This window comes from Perna viridis, chromosome 12, assembly GCF_037379345.1.
Source record: "Perna viridis isolate PV_CMFRI_1.1 ecotype Kerala chromosome 12, ASM3737934v1, whole genome shotgun sequence".
Taxonomy (NCBI): Eukaryota; Metazoa; Mollusca; class Bivalvia; order Mytilida; family Mytilidae; genus Perna; species Perna viridis.
This window is the reverse complement of record NC_142456.1, coordinates 787,455-801,783: the sequence shown is the minus strand read 5'-3', so window position 1 is coordinate 801,783 and position 14,329 is coordinate 787,455. Positions and strand designations below refer to the sequence as shown.

Sequence of the window (14,329 nt, the reverse complement as noted above, 5' to 3'; positions counted from 1 at the left end):
TAAAAATGAAGTTCCACAATGGTAAAAAAATAATAAATTATGTTGTATACTATTTTTCATAAAAAAAGTTTAGGTGGAAAATAACAAAAAAAAAAAGAAAAGGAGAGGAAAGGAATGGTGCGTACATACAGTGAATATATTATAAACTGTCATTCAACATGTATAAATTATGTATGAAGAAGTATGCAATATACGCCTTTAATATTAACATTTTACGGTTTCAAGATCCAGAGACTTTTGTTTTCAAGATGATGGCTTTATTGTTTTTAATAGGTCTTTTGATCAGCTTCAAATAAAGGACATGAACTACTCAAATTTATTTATACATGTACATTCTCTAGGTCCTTAGTAATTTTTTTAGATTGAACAATTAACAAGGGACGAAAGGTTTGAAGCAACCAGCCTACTATATTCAAAATCCTACATAAAATCAATACCTGCATAGAAAAAGTGCACATCCAAATGGAACCTTTAAAGGTCTCATTATGACACTTAAAACTTAATAAATGTGCCTAACAAATAATCTCAACAAAGCAACTTGACTTCTGAATTCAGCAAAATATGCAGCTTGCTCTGCCCACTAGCAGAGCCTGTGCTCCCAGAGTTAAAGTCAATAAAACAAATACATGTAAAAAGTTATAAACATTTGTAACAAAAAACCATCCAACATTATACTTACAACCTCGTATTTGCTACAAAAGCACTGGTCTTATATAATTAATGACCCTGAATGCTCTCAACTATTTCATTGACCCCCTCATCGTAGCCTTAAAACGAGGAAATAATATAGCAGCCTGTGGTCAAACCTTAACAACACAGGTCTATCAAGAACAATTAAACTATAAATATTACACCACAGCACTTTTAACATGTTAAAGATAAAATCATCACCTGTATATACCATTCTTTATATGTGCATCTTTTACATAATACATGTAATTAAGGAACTTATTCTTTCACTATATACTGGTGGGGGGAGGGGGAGACTGATGATCAGAAGCCAATATATGTGTGTATGTACTGCAAAATACATTCAGTATTACTAAACTATACTTGAAATACAATCAAGAAGTTGTTCATAAGTTATAATGTTATATATTTGAACAATACATAGAACAAATATAGGTATGCAAGAATTTTAATTAGATACAATATACAATCAAGAAATTACTCCTAGAGTACTTCCTGCCTTATAGATACATTTTGGTGTGCTAAAAGGACAATATACATGTATACAAGGCGATCAATCTAGATTAACTATGTATAACTGATAGTGGGAAGGGCTGTATTATGTTTTGGAAGAAGCAATATGGAGCAGCTTCCTTGTCCAATTCATGGCTACAGACAAGGAAATGTCTTCTTTAAGCCAAGTAAATTTAAACAGTAGATTTTCAACCAACATTCACAAAAATATGGATTTGGTGGGAGGATTTTATTTTTTATTCCCTACCAGATATTTGTTACTTTTAATTGAGTCCGAGTTGCTCATTAACTTTTGTTACTTTGTATGTATTTTTTTGGTTATTTTATGTTCTTTGTTGTGTTTTTCTGTTTTCCATGTCTGGTCTTTGTCCCTGGATAAAATTCTTTTGATTTCCTCTAGAATCTACATGTAGGTTCCGAATCTAGGTTCCCTTGATTACTCTCAGCCTAATCTTAGCTTTTTGAAGTATAGCTATGTTCTAAATCCATAGCCACACCAGTTTCAGATTAGAAACATCATTTTAGTCACTAAGAAATGAAAGATTTGTGTGTTATTGTACCTCAATTCTAGAAACTGACATGAAAAAAATCATGATTTTGAAATTCCCATCCCATTTTAATTTTTTGTGGTATCATTTTTGGGGCAGGTGGGGATGGAAATCTACTGATTAATTTTATTTGGTCTTATCAAGAATAAAATATCTGATTGAATTGAATTTTTACTTTCATATGCCCTCTCTCAATATTTATATATTTTTCATTTGTTTATCGTAATGTTGACTGGCAAAAAAAAATCTGCCATATGCTTGGGAAAAAAAATATAATTCATTTGCTGTTGAAAAAAAATAAACTAATTTTGAGAAGAACAGAAAAAATATTTAGCAACACTGAAAATCCCAGGCCCACCTCAATATAAAAAAGGTAGGTGCCTAAATGCAAAATTAATAATTAGTAGCTTTAAGGCTACACCACATCCTACTCCACCAATGCTAGAAGTTGTCTGGCAGGCTATTTTCTGACTTGATGCCATCCCTATCAGTATGGAGGAATGAAATTCCAATCTCTTACATTGTAGGAGTACACCATCCCCGCGAAAATAAGTATCAAACATTTGCAGTCTCGACTTTTGAGATCTTTTATCAATAATCAGTAGTCTAAATACATTTTTTTTTTCAATATGAAAACACTTCCTTACCAATATAAGCTTTATAAATAGCATGTTGTGTTCAAATCAGGACTACTTATACTTTCGTTTACCCGTCAAATGATAAGAACGACAGTTCCCGCCAACATGACAGGTAATAGGTACGACGTACGGATGGGCATCGTCCTTTTGCGCCAAATGGATAAAAAAATCGTAGTTAAATTGCGCCAAAATTCATTTTCCGTGTAATCCTTTTCCGCCAGAAAAAGACTACCTTTTGCGTAAAATACAAATAAGAAAATTAAATATTAAAAAGGTAAAAATCTAAAATAAAACTATCATGAAATAAAAAAAATGAGTGGAAATGCATGCTATATTAAAATAACTTTTTTTAAAGTCATATATTTCTTATATTTTCATAATTATACTTGCCAAAGAGATGAACAACGAGTTACAAAGAGATTTTTAACAAGAACAATTAAAAAAGAAAGCCGACGCAGCAAAATTTGTTCTATATACTTATAGTTTTCTACATTTCATTCAGGAAACAATTTTAATTTTCGGTACACTCTTTTCGAACGCCACTAAGTTATCAGTACTTGGCCAATCGGTCAGGTGACTTGCGTTTCCATAGAAAAGCGTATTTAAGGTCAAAGGGTAAAAAGCAAAACTATACCAACTGCGTAGAAAAAAAACATACAATAACCACACCACGCATCTAAAGTAGCACTAAAACAACATCAAATATAAATTTACCTGTATTCTGGTGCAAAAAGGTCATTAATTCATTGGCGCAATTTAACTACGAAAATCGAAAAGTAAACTGGCGCAAAAGGAAAACGCCAGTACGGATTTGGCCCACTCCATTCATACATCTTGATTGATTGATTGTTTGTTGGTGTTTAACGTCCGAGCAGCAATATTTCAGCTATATTCAGACCATGAACATGAAATGGGTGATAAAAATGAACATGTAATGATGATGAAATGTAAAAAAGGGAGGGGCACAGAGATAATAGCGTCGACAATTTTCATTGCCACTAGGAAAAGGGAGGGATGGGTAGGATACGGCAATTTAGCCTGCTGTGACGGAGCGCAAAGGTTCCTACTCCTATCGAATATCACAGCAGGGTTCTTTAACGGGCGAGGAACGTGACATCTTTCCGAACACAGTGCACCACTGTGGTTTGCGGTCAGGTTTTCCGTATTGTAGCCTGACAACCCCAGCATGTAACACGCCAGGGGTACCCAATTCAACCACCTGGGGCACACATACAAGTTGCTCTATGGGCAGAGCGCCTAGCCTACGGCTAGGTTTCTGAGCTCTATTTAGTCGCCTTTTACGAAAAGTTTAGCGCTGCCGCAGGCCTATTCTTTCAACACCCGTACATACATCTTGAAAAACTAACATCCATTTATATATTGCATGCATTTATGTAACCCATTAATACAATATCTACGCCTAAAAGTTTTACAATATCTTTACTAATTTTATTAATACTTTCTAAAAAATTTGAAAAAGTGCTGACAGGGCAACTTTCAGAATTTTTCGAAAATATTGTTGATAATTTCTCTGTACATTCAGGAAATTACATGGCTGTCAAACAACTCTATTTAAACTTTTGGAAGACTGGGAACTTGCTTTGGAACAAACTAAATATTTGGCTGCTATCCTTGTGAACCTATCAAAAGCATTTGACTGCCTCCCCCACGATATTTTGATCTGTAAACTGCCCTCCTATGGCCTGTCTGGGGAAGCCTTTAATTCATTGTTATCATACCTTTCAAAAATGGCAAAAAATGATAGGTGATATTGTAAGCCAATGGGCAGATATTAATAAAGGTGTACCCCAAGGCTCAATATTAGGACCTATTCTTTTTAATGTATCAATCATGCTATTTTTACTTTATTATAAAGCAAATTTGTATAATAATGCAGATGACACATTATCTTATTATGCTAGCTTCTACATGTATTAATTGTAATGAACTTGTAAGTACTTTAGAATTAAATAGCAAAATTTGTATAGATTGTTTTCCTTTTAATTGTATGCAAGCAAACCCAGAGAGTGCTCGAACTTCAATCAGTTCAAAGGCATGATTTCAAACTAGGAGGAAAAAATGTTCTTGCGTTAATCCATGCCTGGAGCAGCGACCCTGAAACTTTATTTTTGTTGATTTTATTTTTTTTTTTTTGTTTCTGTCTCTATGCTTTCAGTTACTTTGCTTGTTTTGCTTTCAATTGCTATTTATGTTTGTGTGCTGTATGTGTATTTGTCTTAATATTATAACTGTTTGTCTTGTTGTTTTGTCAATGTATCTTATTTGTATGTATGCACTGTATAGATATTCATTTTCTTATGTCGGTTACAAAATGTTTCTTATGTCGGTTATGAAAGCTATTAATAGCTTATAATGCATTGTACATGTAGTTAACTTGCCGACTTGAAATAAAACTTAACATTTGATTTGATTTGATAGAACATGTATAAATGCATGACATTTATGTAATATTATAGATTATTTCATAGTCATATTTCTTTTAGTAATCCTTGAACATATCTTTTATACAAGGTTCATACCATTAGAAACAAACGTTACAACCCCGGCTGGCATCCCTCTTTTTCAAAGTGTCAGTACAGACTATTCATTTTTTTCGTTTTATTTTATTTTGTGCAAAATTAGAACCAAAATGAGCACATGGAGGTCTGGAATCACCCACCCTTTTATATTTCTTTTTATCATTTAGAATTACGTGGGAAAACCAAACATCTAGTTTGTGAATTGCAAGGTTCAAAGTCCCCCCTAACCACTTGACTTCTCAATAAATGTGTAAACACTAAAGGACCTCGGGTGATCTTATACAACAGATACCTTTACATACTCTACATGCATGCAGACATGTAGTTAGAAATGTAATCAGCTGTTCGAGACTTTTGGAGTGGAACAGAGCCCAGTATCGAGTCTATTTTCTCGTCATTACCACTTTACATTGTATCTTTATCTTCCTTGGTGAATGTACACTGTCGTTCTGTTGGCTGGGCATGCTCAGTACTGCGAAGTCCCGCACAAATTGTGTTGCTTATAAGTGGCTTATCTCCTGCGCAGATAGAGGTAGTGAAACCGGAAATGGTTATACATGTACATGTAGGTCTACAGACGAGACCCAAATGTTGCATTTAAAGTGACTTTGCGCTCATATAGATTTTTCCCGCAATATTTTTTTTCACATTAGTCTATATTTTGCTGAATTTTGTTAATTATATCCATTTATTGATAACCCTTTCTTTTTGTGCTGACCATTTCTAATCTGGAAACCCGGGTAATAATTCACTTTTGAGTTGTGTTTTATTTTCCGCAGAGGTCAACGACTGAACCTTCTCAGAACATATCACGAATGGGTTTTCATTTAATTTCCTGGTCCACAGGGGCTTGTTCCTACTATGAAATATACAGTCCCACTGGTATATACATATTTGATAGCGAGAGCAAGCACCTGCGCCTGGTCAATATATAAAATTAAGAGAACCTTCAAATTTTGTGGAACTGAAGTATTTCTCTGGCGCCTAGTTTAGAAAGGGTTAATACAAATGAAAGGCTAGAAAAAATTAATGAAATTCAACAAAACAGATTAGTCTACATAGCGGGGAAAACTATGCCTTAAAATTCTATTTAAGTACGATGAAGGGTGCCTGCAACGCCTCCAAATATTTGTTTGTTGGCGTCATAGTATATTTGATCCTTAATTTTCATTTTACCATATTTGGACTACTGTATCTTAAGGTTTTCGTTATTGCATGATGCAATTTACATGCATAATAATTGAAGACAGAGAAGGTAGGTCCATTTCTTTGTACCATTCCATAGGGCCATGCCAATTACAGTAAGACATATCGTTCATATTATTCTCCGGCTAGGTTGACAAGGAATGTTCTTTATCTTAAATATAGGTATATGTTTAGGGGAATAAGTAAATACAGACAGTATTTGAACTTTTCTATCACTCAGTTGATAGTTATATGGGTATTTAAATTGTGAATTCGGCCATTCATCTTCTTTTTCTCGTAGTTATCAAAATGGTATCAGCGTTTTTCCTTAGCGTGACAAGGTGAACGCGATATGATTTGATTAGTACAACATGCACATACACAATGAATCCACACTGTACATTATTAATATAATTTGGGAATGCAAGTATATGTACGGAGGAAGTATTGTATACTGCAGGTTGAAAAGTAATGCAAATAATCTTCTTACCATGATTAAACAGTTGCATTTTTCTTTTCATATTGTACATGTAAGGCCCCAAAAAAATGAAAGGATGATAACAGAGCTGTTAGAAGTGGGAGGTGGCAAACACTCAGTATTGGTTAGGTGATAGATACTGTTACGTACCGTACGTAGGGATACCGGCCTGTCCATGTATTGGTTAGGTGATATTGTTATTTACCGTAGGGGTACTGGCCTGTCCATGTATTGGTTAGGTGAGAGATACTGTTACGTACCGTAGGGGTACCGTCCTGTCCCTGTCCATGTATTGGTTTGGTCAGAGATACTGTTACATGTATGTACTGTAGGGGTACCGTCATGTCCACGTATTGGTAAGGTGAGAGATACTGTTACTTACCGTAGGGGTACCGTCCTGTCCACGTATTGGTAAGATGAGAGATACTGTTACGTACCGTAGGGGTACCGTCCTGTCCACGTATTGGTAAGGTGAGAGATACTGTTACGTACCGTAGGAGTACCGTCCTGTCCACGTATTGGTAAGGTGAGAGATACTGGTACGTACCGTAAGGGTACCGGCCTGTCCATGTGTCTCGTGGAACGGAATATATGCATGTGATAATATAAATGAATAGGAAAATTTATGTTACATAAACTAGAATTCTTTAATATTAACTTTTATGATCAAGAAACAGATTAATATGTTGTGACTCCCCCTCCCAGATATCACATCTATACAACTTTTAACCTACCTTTAACTACCGCTGAGGCATAATCCAGGTTAATCATATTAATTCTAAGAACACTAGAATTTAACCGTAGATAGCCGTCACTATTAGTACTTAACAATAATATCCGTGTCTCCGATCGTCTAATATCACTGTCACATATAAAGGGGTCTCCAAACCCTTCCACTTTAACCCGTCGGTGATACCGTCTTTCTTGAATCTTATATCGGGGAGTTCTGACGAAATTTTTAAGAAAGTTTTCTCCTTTAAATACTCGTTTGATTTCCACCTCCCCCAAGAAGGTCCCTGGATGTTGGGTGTTATTTTTCAAGTCTTTCACGGTAGCTGTAATGACTATTTCGGCGTCTTCCTCCCGTCTCTCCAGAGTTTTTTCCACACATCCCTCTTTAAACCTCCCATTAGCAAAATTTATAAACGAAACAAGTATTATAATTTGTATCACAAAATAGTTTATAAATCCCATCTTATTTGTATTTTAACCTCTTGAGGAAACGCCTCTTACATATTCCTTTAATTGGATTTAATTCACATTAATTTAACGAACATAGTATAACAGCAGACAAAACATGCTCGCCCGCTGTTTCACTGTTTAAATTTACAAGTACCCGGTTAAAAATTCCAATTGAAATTTAATGATATAAGGTTTTACAAGGTAAAATAAACATTACACAGCATTGATAGGGTGACAAATCGATGCAACGTTGGTTTGTGGTCTTAAACTTACCTTTTTCTGGGTCACAACCTTACAAAGGGTTTTTATTCACGAGAGTGCGGATTTGATGCGGTGATTTACTGTGATTTTTGTGAAAGAAGCCAATAAAATCGCTGCTTTATTGCACTCTGTCGACTCATTGTATTAAAAGACGTTTCGGAACAGGTGTGTTATAACTGTTTTAGGTCATAAAAATATTTGTAGTTATATATGGTCTACTGTACATGTGTATATTTTTTTTTAAATTGACCAGTACTTGTACACATCACTGTTCTCTAGATACTCCCATTGATTGTGTAATCTTGGTCTAAAAAATTCTCAAATTCTTTAACATTTCAGATAAGTAATTTGGTTCGAAATATATGGAAGTTTACATACATGTAACCCTTTATTTCAATTTAGTAGCATTAGGCTGTCGCAAACGTACTTTGCATACCTACAAACATATTGAATTAAACCAAAATAGCCTGTGAATTAGTTTCAATTCCCCTTGAAAAAACGTATGGAAAATAGGCCAAGTCTACGTGCACGCAGAGTATAATTGATCCTATATCAGTCGCTAAACAATTTTACGGAGGACTCTAAATATGGAATGCCAACGGAGTCAAAATTCTTAATTCCAAAATTGTTGATTTGTAAATTGTCAATTTGATATTCGTGAATTGTCTATTTGAAATTCGTAAATTGCCAATTTGTAACTTGTAAGTGTGTAATTTTCCATTTTGTACATTGAAAATCTGTATTTGCAACTTTGAAATTCTTCATTCGCAACTTCTCACTTCGTAATGCGTTTTTCGAGACTTGTAAATCATCGAATATTCTTAATTTGTAACTCGTCATTTTAAACTTCTTTGAAATAGCGGACAAATCGTTCTTTGTCATTCTTCATTTCACAATGTAATAAACCACGTAAGATTGACAATTGGTAGTTCGTACTCCGAGATTTTGTGACGTGAAACATGTCGATTCGTGAAATGTCAAATTATGCTTAGTTGCATTATATGTTAACGATCATTATGACGACAGATGGCGCTCGGGATTGAAAGACAAACTGCGGCGCGCTGTCCAGAACGGAAATTGAACGGGTTGGTCTTAAAACAGAACGAGCATTTTTGATACTTTTTTGGCTATAACTTTAGTTTCACTCAGTGGAATTCAAAAATTTAAAACGATTTCTAAAGAATAATAATAGCGCTTTAAATTGATTATAAGTTTTAGGTGGGAAAACCTTGACAGGACGGACTTATTCTGTTACGTGATTTGTGTCGTTTTTTTACGGGGGTGCGGTAACAATACATAAAATATCTGAAATTTGTTTAATGTCTGTCAAAAATATTCATCATATTCTTAATGCTTATACTTTTTTCTACATTTTAATGTATAGATATTTGAAATTGAATTATATATATATATATATATCTTTATTCTCATTAACCTTAGCATAGGTACAGAGAAATATGACAAAACAAAATAAAATGTACAATTATACAATAATTATCAAATGAACAGAAACATAGGAGGTACACAGATATCAACAATTTACCCAGGAGATTCTAACTTTTTATTAATAATATTAATAAATTTGCATAGCTTAACTAGCTCTGGTGGATGGTTGCTATTCATTAATTCGTTGAGTTTAAGAATATTGGGGCGTAGATAAACTTTTTGTTTAATATGCATCTTTCGTTCATTATTAAGAGCTGAAGAAACCAGAAGATAATGAAATTCATCCCCGATATCTTGATTTTGACATAATGTACAAGTTCGATTTTCTCTTGGAATATTAAGCCATCTACCAGATTCAATAGGTAGTTTATGGTTCATATTACGAAATCTGCAAAGAGTTATAGCATTTTTGTCATTAAGAATGTTGAAATAATTTTCAAACTTTAAGTTTTCTTTGTAAATCTTATAATTAAGAGCTTTTAGAGATTCATGCACCTTGGATAGCCAGTTCTGTTTAAAATTGTCTACAAGTGTTTGTTTTATAGAGGAATATAACCATGTCGTGCTACCGAATGATTGTTCGATCCACACATGCGATTTTCCGCTATCATCTAGTATCGACTTAACATATTTAAGCCACGGAGTATTAGCAAAATTCTTGTGCGCCAAGCGATAAAGAATACAAGGTATCTTACCATCGCTACCACTAATGAGCTTTGCCCAATAGTTGATAATTCGCAGTTTAATACATATATCAAGATGATAGCGTCCGATTTCCCCGTATATCATGAAATCCGGAGTCGATTTTTAACGTTCATAATTAATTTACAGAATTTAATATGCACTCTTTCGATGACAGAGTTATTGCCCGCGCCCCAAACTTCACAACCATATAGTAGTATTGGCTGTATAATCTTATCAAATAAATCTATTTGACATTCTATGGACAGGTTGTGTATCCTTCCATTCCGTATGAGATCATACATCGCGCGCGTTGCCTTATCTGCGTTATATTTTTTCGCTTTCGCAAATCCTCCTGTCCTAGAAAAGACAACTCCAAGGTACATGAATTCATTTACATTATCTAATTCCTTTCCATTGTATTTCAAGCTAATGTTATCAAGGGGTCTTCCCGTGGAAAATATAACAATTTGACTTTTATCCACATTAACCTTTAGTTTCCATCGAGTGCAATATTCATGTAAAGAATTCAATTGGTTTTGAAGATCAATTGCAGTTTCGAACAATAGAACAGTATCATCTGCATATAATATAAGAAAAAGCTTAACATATTTATCAAGTTCTGTTTCTATATCACCTGAGAGACTTTGTAAACCACAGATGTTATTCTCAGACATAAAATTTTCTAAATCGTTCACATAAAGAGAGAACAATATAGGGGAAAAGTTTTCCCCTTGTCTGACTCCAATATTACATGGGAAAAAAATCTGAGTATTCTACACCATTAAATATTCTCGACTTTATATTACTATACATATTTTTAATAACATTATACATCTTGCCATCAATCGATGATTCTAATAATTTTGACCATAAACCTGGGCGCCAAACTGTGTCGAAAGCTTTAGCAAAATCTATAAATGCACAGAATGGATTCTTCTTTTTTCTTTTTTTTTTAATAGTTCAAAAAGCAAATGTAATGAAAAAATGCTGTCAATAGTAGAATAATCGTCGGAAACCAAACTGATTCTCATTTAAGAGAGAGAAATCTTCTAAGAAAGACGTCAACCTATTATTCAATACCGATGTGAAAAGTTTACCCATGCAACTAAGAATAGTGATGGGCCTATAATTTTTGGGGTCAGATTTAACTCCTTTATTTTTATAGAATGGAAGAATGTTTCCAGTTAACCATATTTCTGGTATTATTCCTGAATCAAAAATTACATTAAATACTTTAACATAAATTGGCATGAGAGCATGAGTAGTATTTTTTATATATTCGTTAATGATAAGGTCGTCGCCACTGGCCTTACCATTTTTTAACTTCGTTATACATTTCAAAATTTTATCCCCAGTAATTTCATCATTGATAATATTATTCAAAGAATTGTCTACATTTTCTGGTATAACAGTAACATCTTCATCATCATTGCTATTCAGATCTTTGAAAAAATTATTCTCTTATTCTCTTATAACATTTTGGCGACGGTGCTCAGTGATGGCTTTATTCATTTCGGAGTTAAAAGCCCTTTCTTTTGTTTTTAAATCATTTCTTATTTCATTATTTCTAAGATTTTTATATCGTCTCTTAGCTTTTCGGAAGCTTTTTCGTTTTACCCTGCATTCCTTTGAAAACGAGGGTTTATCATCTTTATGAGCAGCTGAATTCGGCGATTGCTTATTTGGATAAAACACACCAAATACTTTTTCTGCTGGTTTAAGAAGAATATCATTTATATCTTGAACCATATTATTAATAAGCTGTTGGGTCATGTTTTCACTATCAATATGAGTAACATTTTGAAGCACTCTATCCACAATTTGAGGATCAATATTTTCTATATATTCATTAGTTTGTTCGTTGTTCCATCTCTTTATCTTTCTGTCGCTGCCACCACCTTGACTGGAACCTGCTGTTGCGTTCTTGATGGGGGTTACAAATCTTAAAGCTAAAGAGAGAGGACAATGAGCATCTGATAGCAATGATAAGAAGTCAAGCACATGAAATGATTCAATAAGTGGCAAAATATCAACAGAACATATACAATAATCAACAACACTTGACGCTCTACATGTAAATTTTCCTGCCAAATCACCATTAGTTCTACCATTAAAGATAAACGGATTATGGTTTTTACAAAATTCAATTAACTGGTTTCCATAATTGTTTTTCACTTGGTCCATACTATTTCTGTTGTACAACATACCATTGTTAGGCAACAAATTTGCATAATTTACACCATTGTCATAGGGAGTATGAATATTATCTGAAATTTCAAAAAAGTCCTTTGCAGTTCCTGTCCTCTATTAAAATCTCCATTCAAAATAACATAAGGGTAGTTTCTTGAAAATTTCATGTATTCTTGCTCTATTTCTGAATAGGGATCTTCAGATCTGTATTTAGAATTATCAGGGGAAATATAAATATTGCCAATAATTATATCATCAGTAGATTTAAGCAAGGATTTTGAAATTTTGAACCAGGATACAAGTTTACTATTTGAGTCAATGCTTTCTATATATTTTTCATACTCTGATCTAAACCCAAAAGCTATACCACCTGATTTTACTCTACTAATTTTCTTTCTGTTTTTTTAGAATAAATTTAAAGTTTGGTATGTTTATTTCATATAAATCGTCAGTTTTAGATTCAACAATACTAATAAAATCATATTTACTAACATATTCTACAAATTCTGGATAATTAGCTTTTTTCAAAACACCACCACAATTAATAGTTACCAATTTTAAATTACAATAGTCAATGTCGCTATCAATTGTGTTCTCAGCATCAATTTCTTTATCTCCTAGGGGTTCCTAATATCTATGCGGTGTAGATGAGGTTCTTCGTCGCTTATTACCAGGTCTTTGTTCGGGAGTCATCTTAGCTTTGTCACTATATAACAACTTTGGTCAGGTAGTACTTAAGTCATGTTCATATGCTTCTTCCGGGTAATCGTTATATACTTCTCCATCAACATAAAGGACATATCTTACAAGTTTGACCTTGCATCCTTGATTTTTCGTCTGTCGCATTATAGGGTAAAGACTACGTCTTGCTTGTTCTACTGATTCCGGGAATTGACGGTTAATCCCGAAGTGTGTCCCTTTTAATCTATAGGCATTTGATAATACTGCCTCAAGGTCTTTCACGAAGATGAAACGAGCAATTATAGGTCTAGGTCTTCCCTTGTTTCCACGGCCCGGTCTGGTGCTAGTTCCGAAACGGTGGACATTACCAAGCTCTATATGGTAATTTATGCGAAGTTCGTTTCTGATAAATGAACGGACGATCAATTCTGTGTCTTCGTCTTGGTGCTCTCTATGCCCAGTGAAAATTAAATTGTACTTCATTGACCTACATTGTAGGTCCAGCACTGTAGTCTTTAATTCTTCATGTTGCTCCCTCGCATCGTGTATAGCTCGTCTCATTTCATGTTCCATTTCAGTAGCGCGATCATCTAGCTCGTTCGTTATCGTCGAGACTTTGTCTTTGATTTCTTTAATAAATGTTGATGAATTTTCCTGTTTTTTCTTTAGATCGTCAAAAATATTGCTCAAGCCTTGAAGATCATTTTTATTCAAGTCTAAAGTGCTTTTGACCTCATTCAATTCTCTGTTTATAATCGAAGTGTTTGTTTTAACAACTTGTATTTCACCATCACGGACTTTATTCGTCGATTTCAGATTCTCAACTGAAGATTCAATCTCGGTCACTTTTATTTTCATATGATTGAAGTTTTTAATAAGGTTGTTTAAAGTTTCTCCAATCTTATCTATTTTCGTGACGCTTGTTTCTATTACATCTAATCTATTATTGATTTTCACCATTAACTCATATAATGTTTCTACAGTAATTTCCTTTGCACCTTCATCGTTGTTTTGTTCGTCTCGACTGGTATTCATTTTGACCACTCCTTTAGACCCTCAATATATTTGACGTCAACAGTTTTCAGTCGAACACACCTTTACAAGAAAGATAAATGGTCTCGGGTTTTATCGTATCATATGGGTCTACGTACAACAATGACAGAGAAATTAAATAACTGAACTGAAAGTCTCTTGGAATAGATGTGCGGAAGATAGTACAGAGTCAGTAGTATCGCAATGCATGATCAAAAATTACTTCATGAAGTTGATTATTATGTAATATCGATGACTTAT

At 33.8% G+C, this 14,329-nt stretch overlaps 1 protein-coding gene across 5 annotated transcripts in view; it reads right to left on the bottom strand.

The window, feature by feature from the left end:
• LOC148600684 (agrin-like) overlaps positions 1 to 8,015 on the bottom strand; it is a 159,685-nt gene extending 151,670 nt beyond the window's left edge. For 3 of the 5 annotated variants that reach the window (XM_088556681.1, XM_088556685.1, XM_088556682.1), the window contains exon 1: positions 7,327 to 8,014. In XM_088556681.1, the coding sequence (XP_088412807.1) occupies positions 7,327 to 7,786 (460 nt within the window). In that variant the 5' untranslated portion in view covers positions 7,787 to 8,014. Of the gene's footprint in view, positions 1 to 7,326 lie in introns of all 5 variants that reach the window. The other 2 variants (XM_088556680.1, XM_088556683.1) reach the window with 1 other exon arrangement.
• Between the last annotated feature and the right edge of the window lie 6,314 nt (positions 8,016 to 14,329).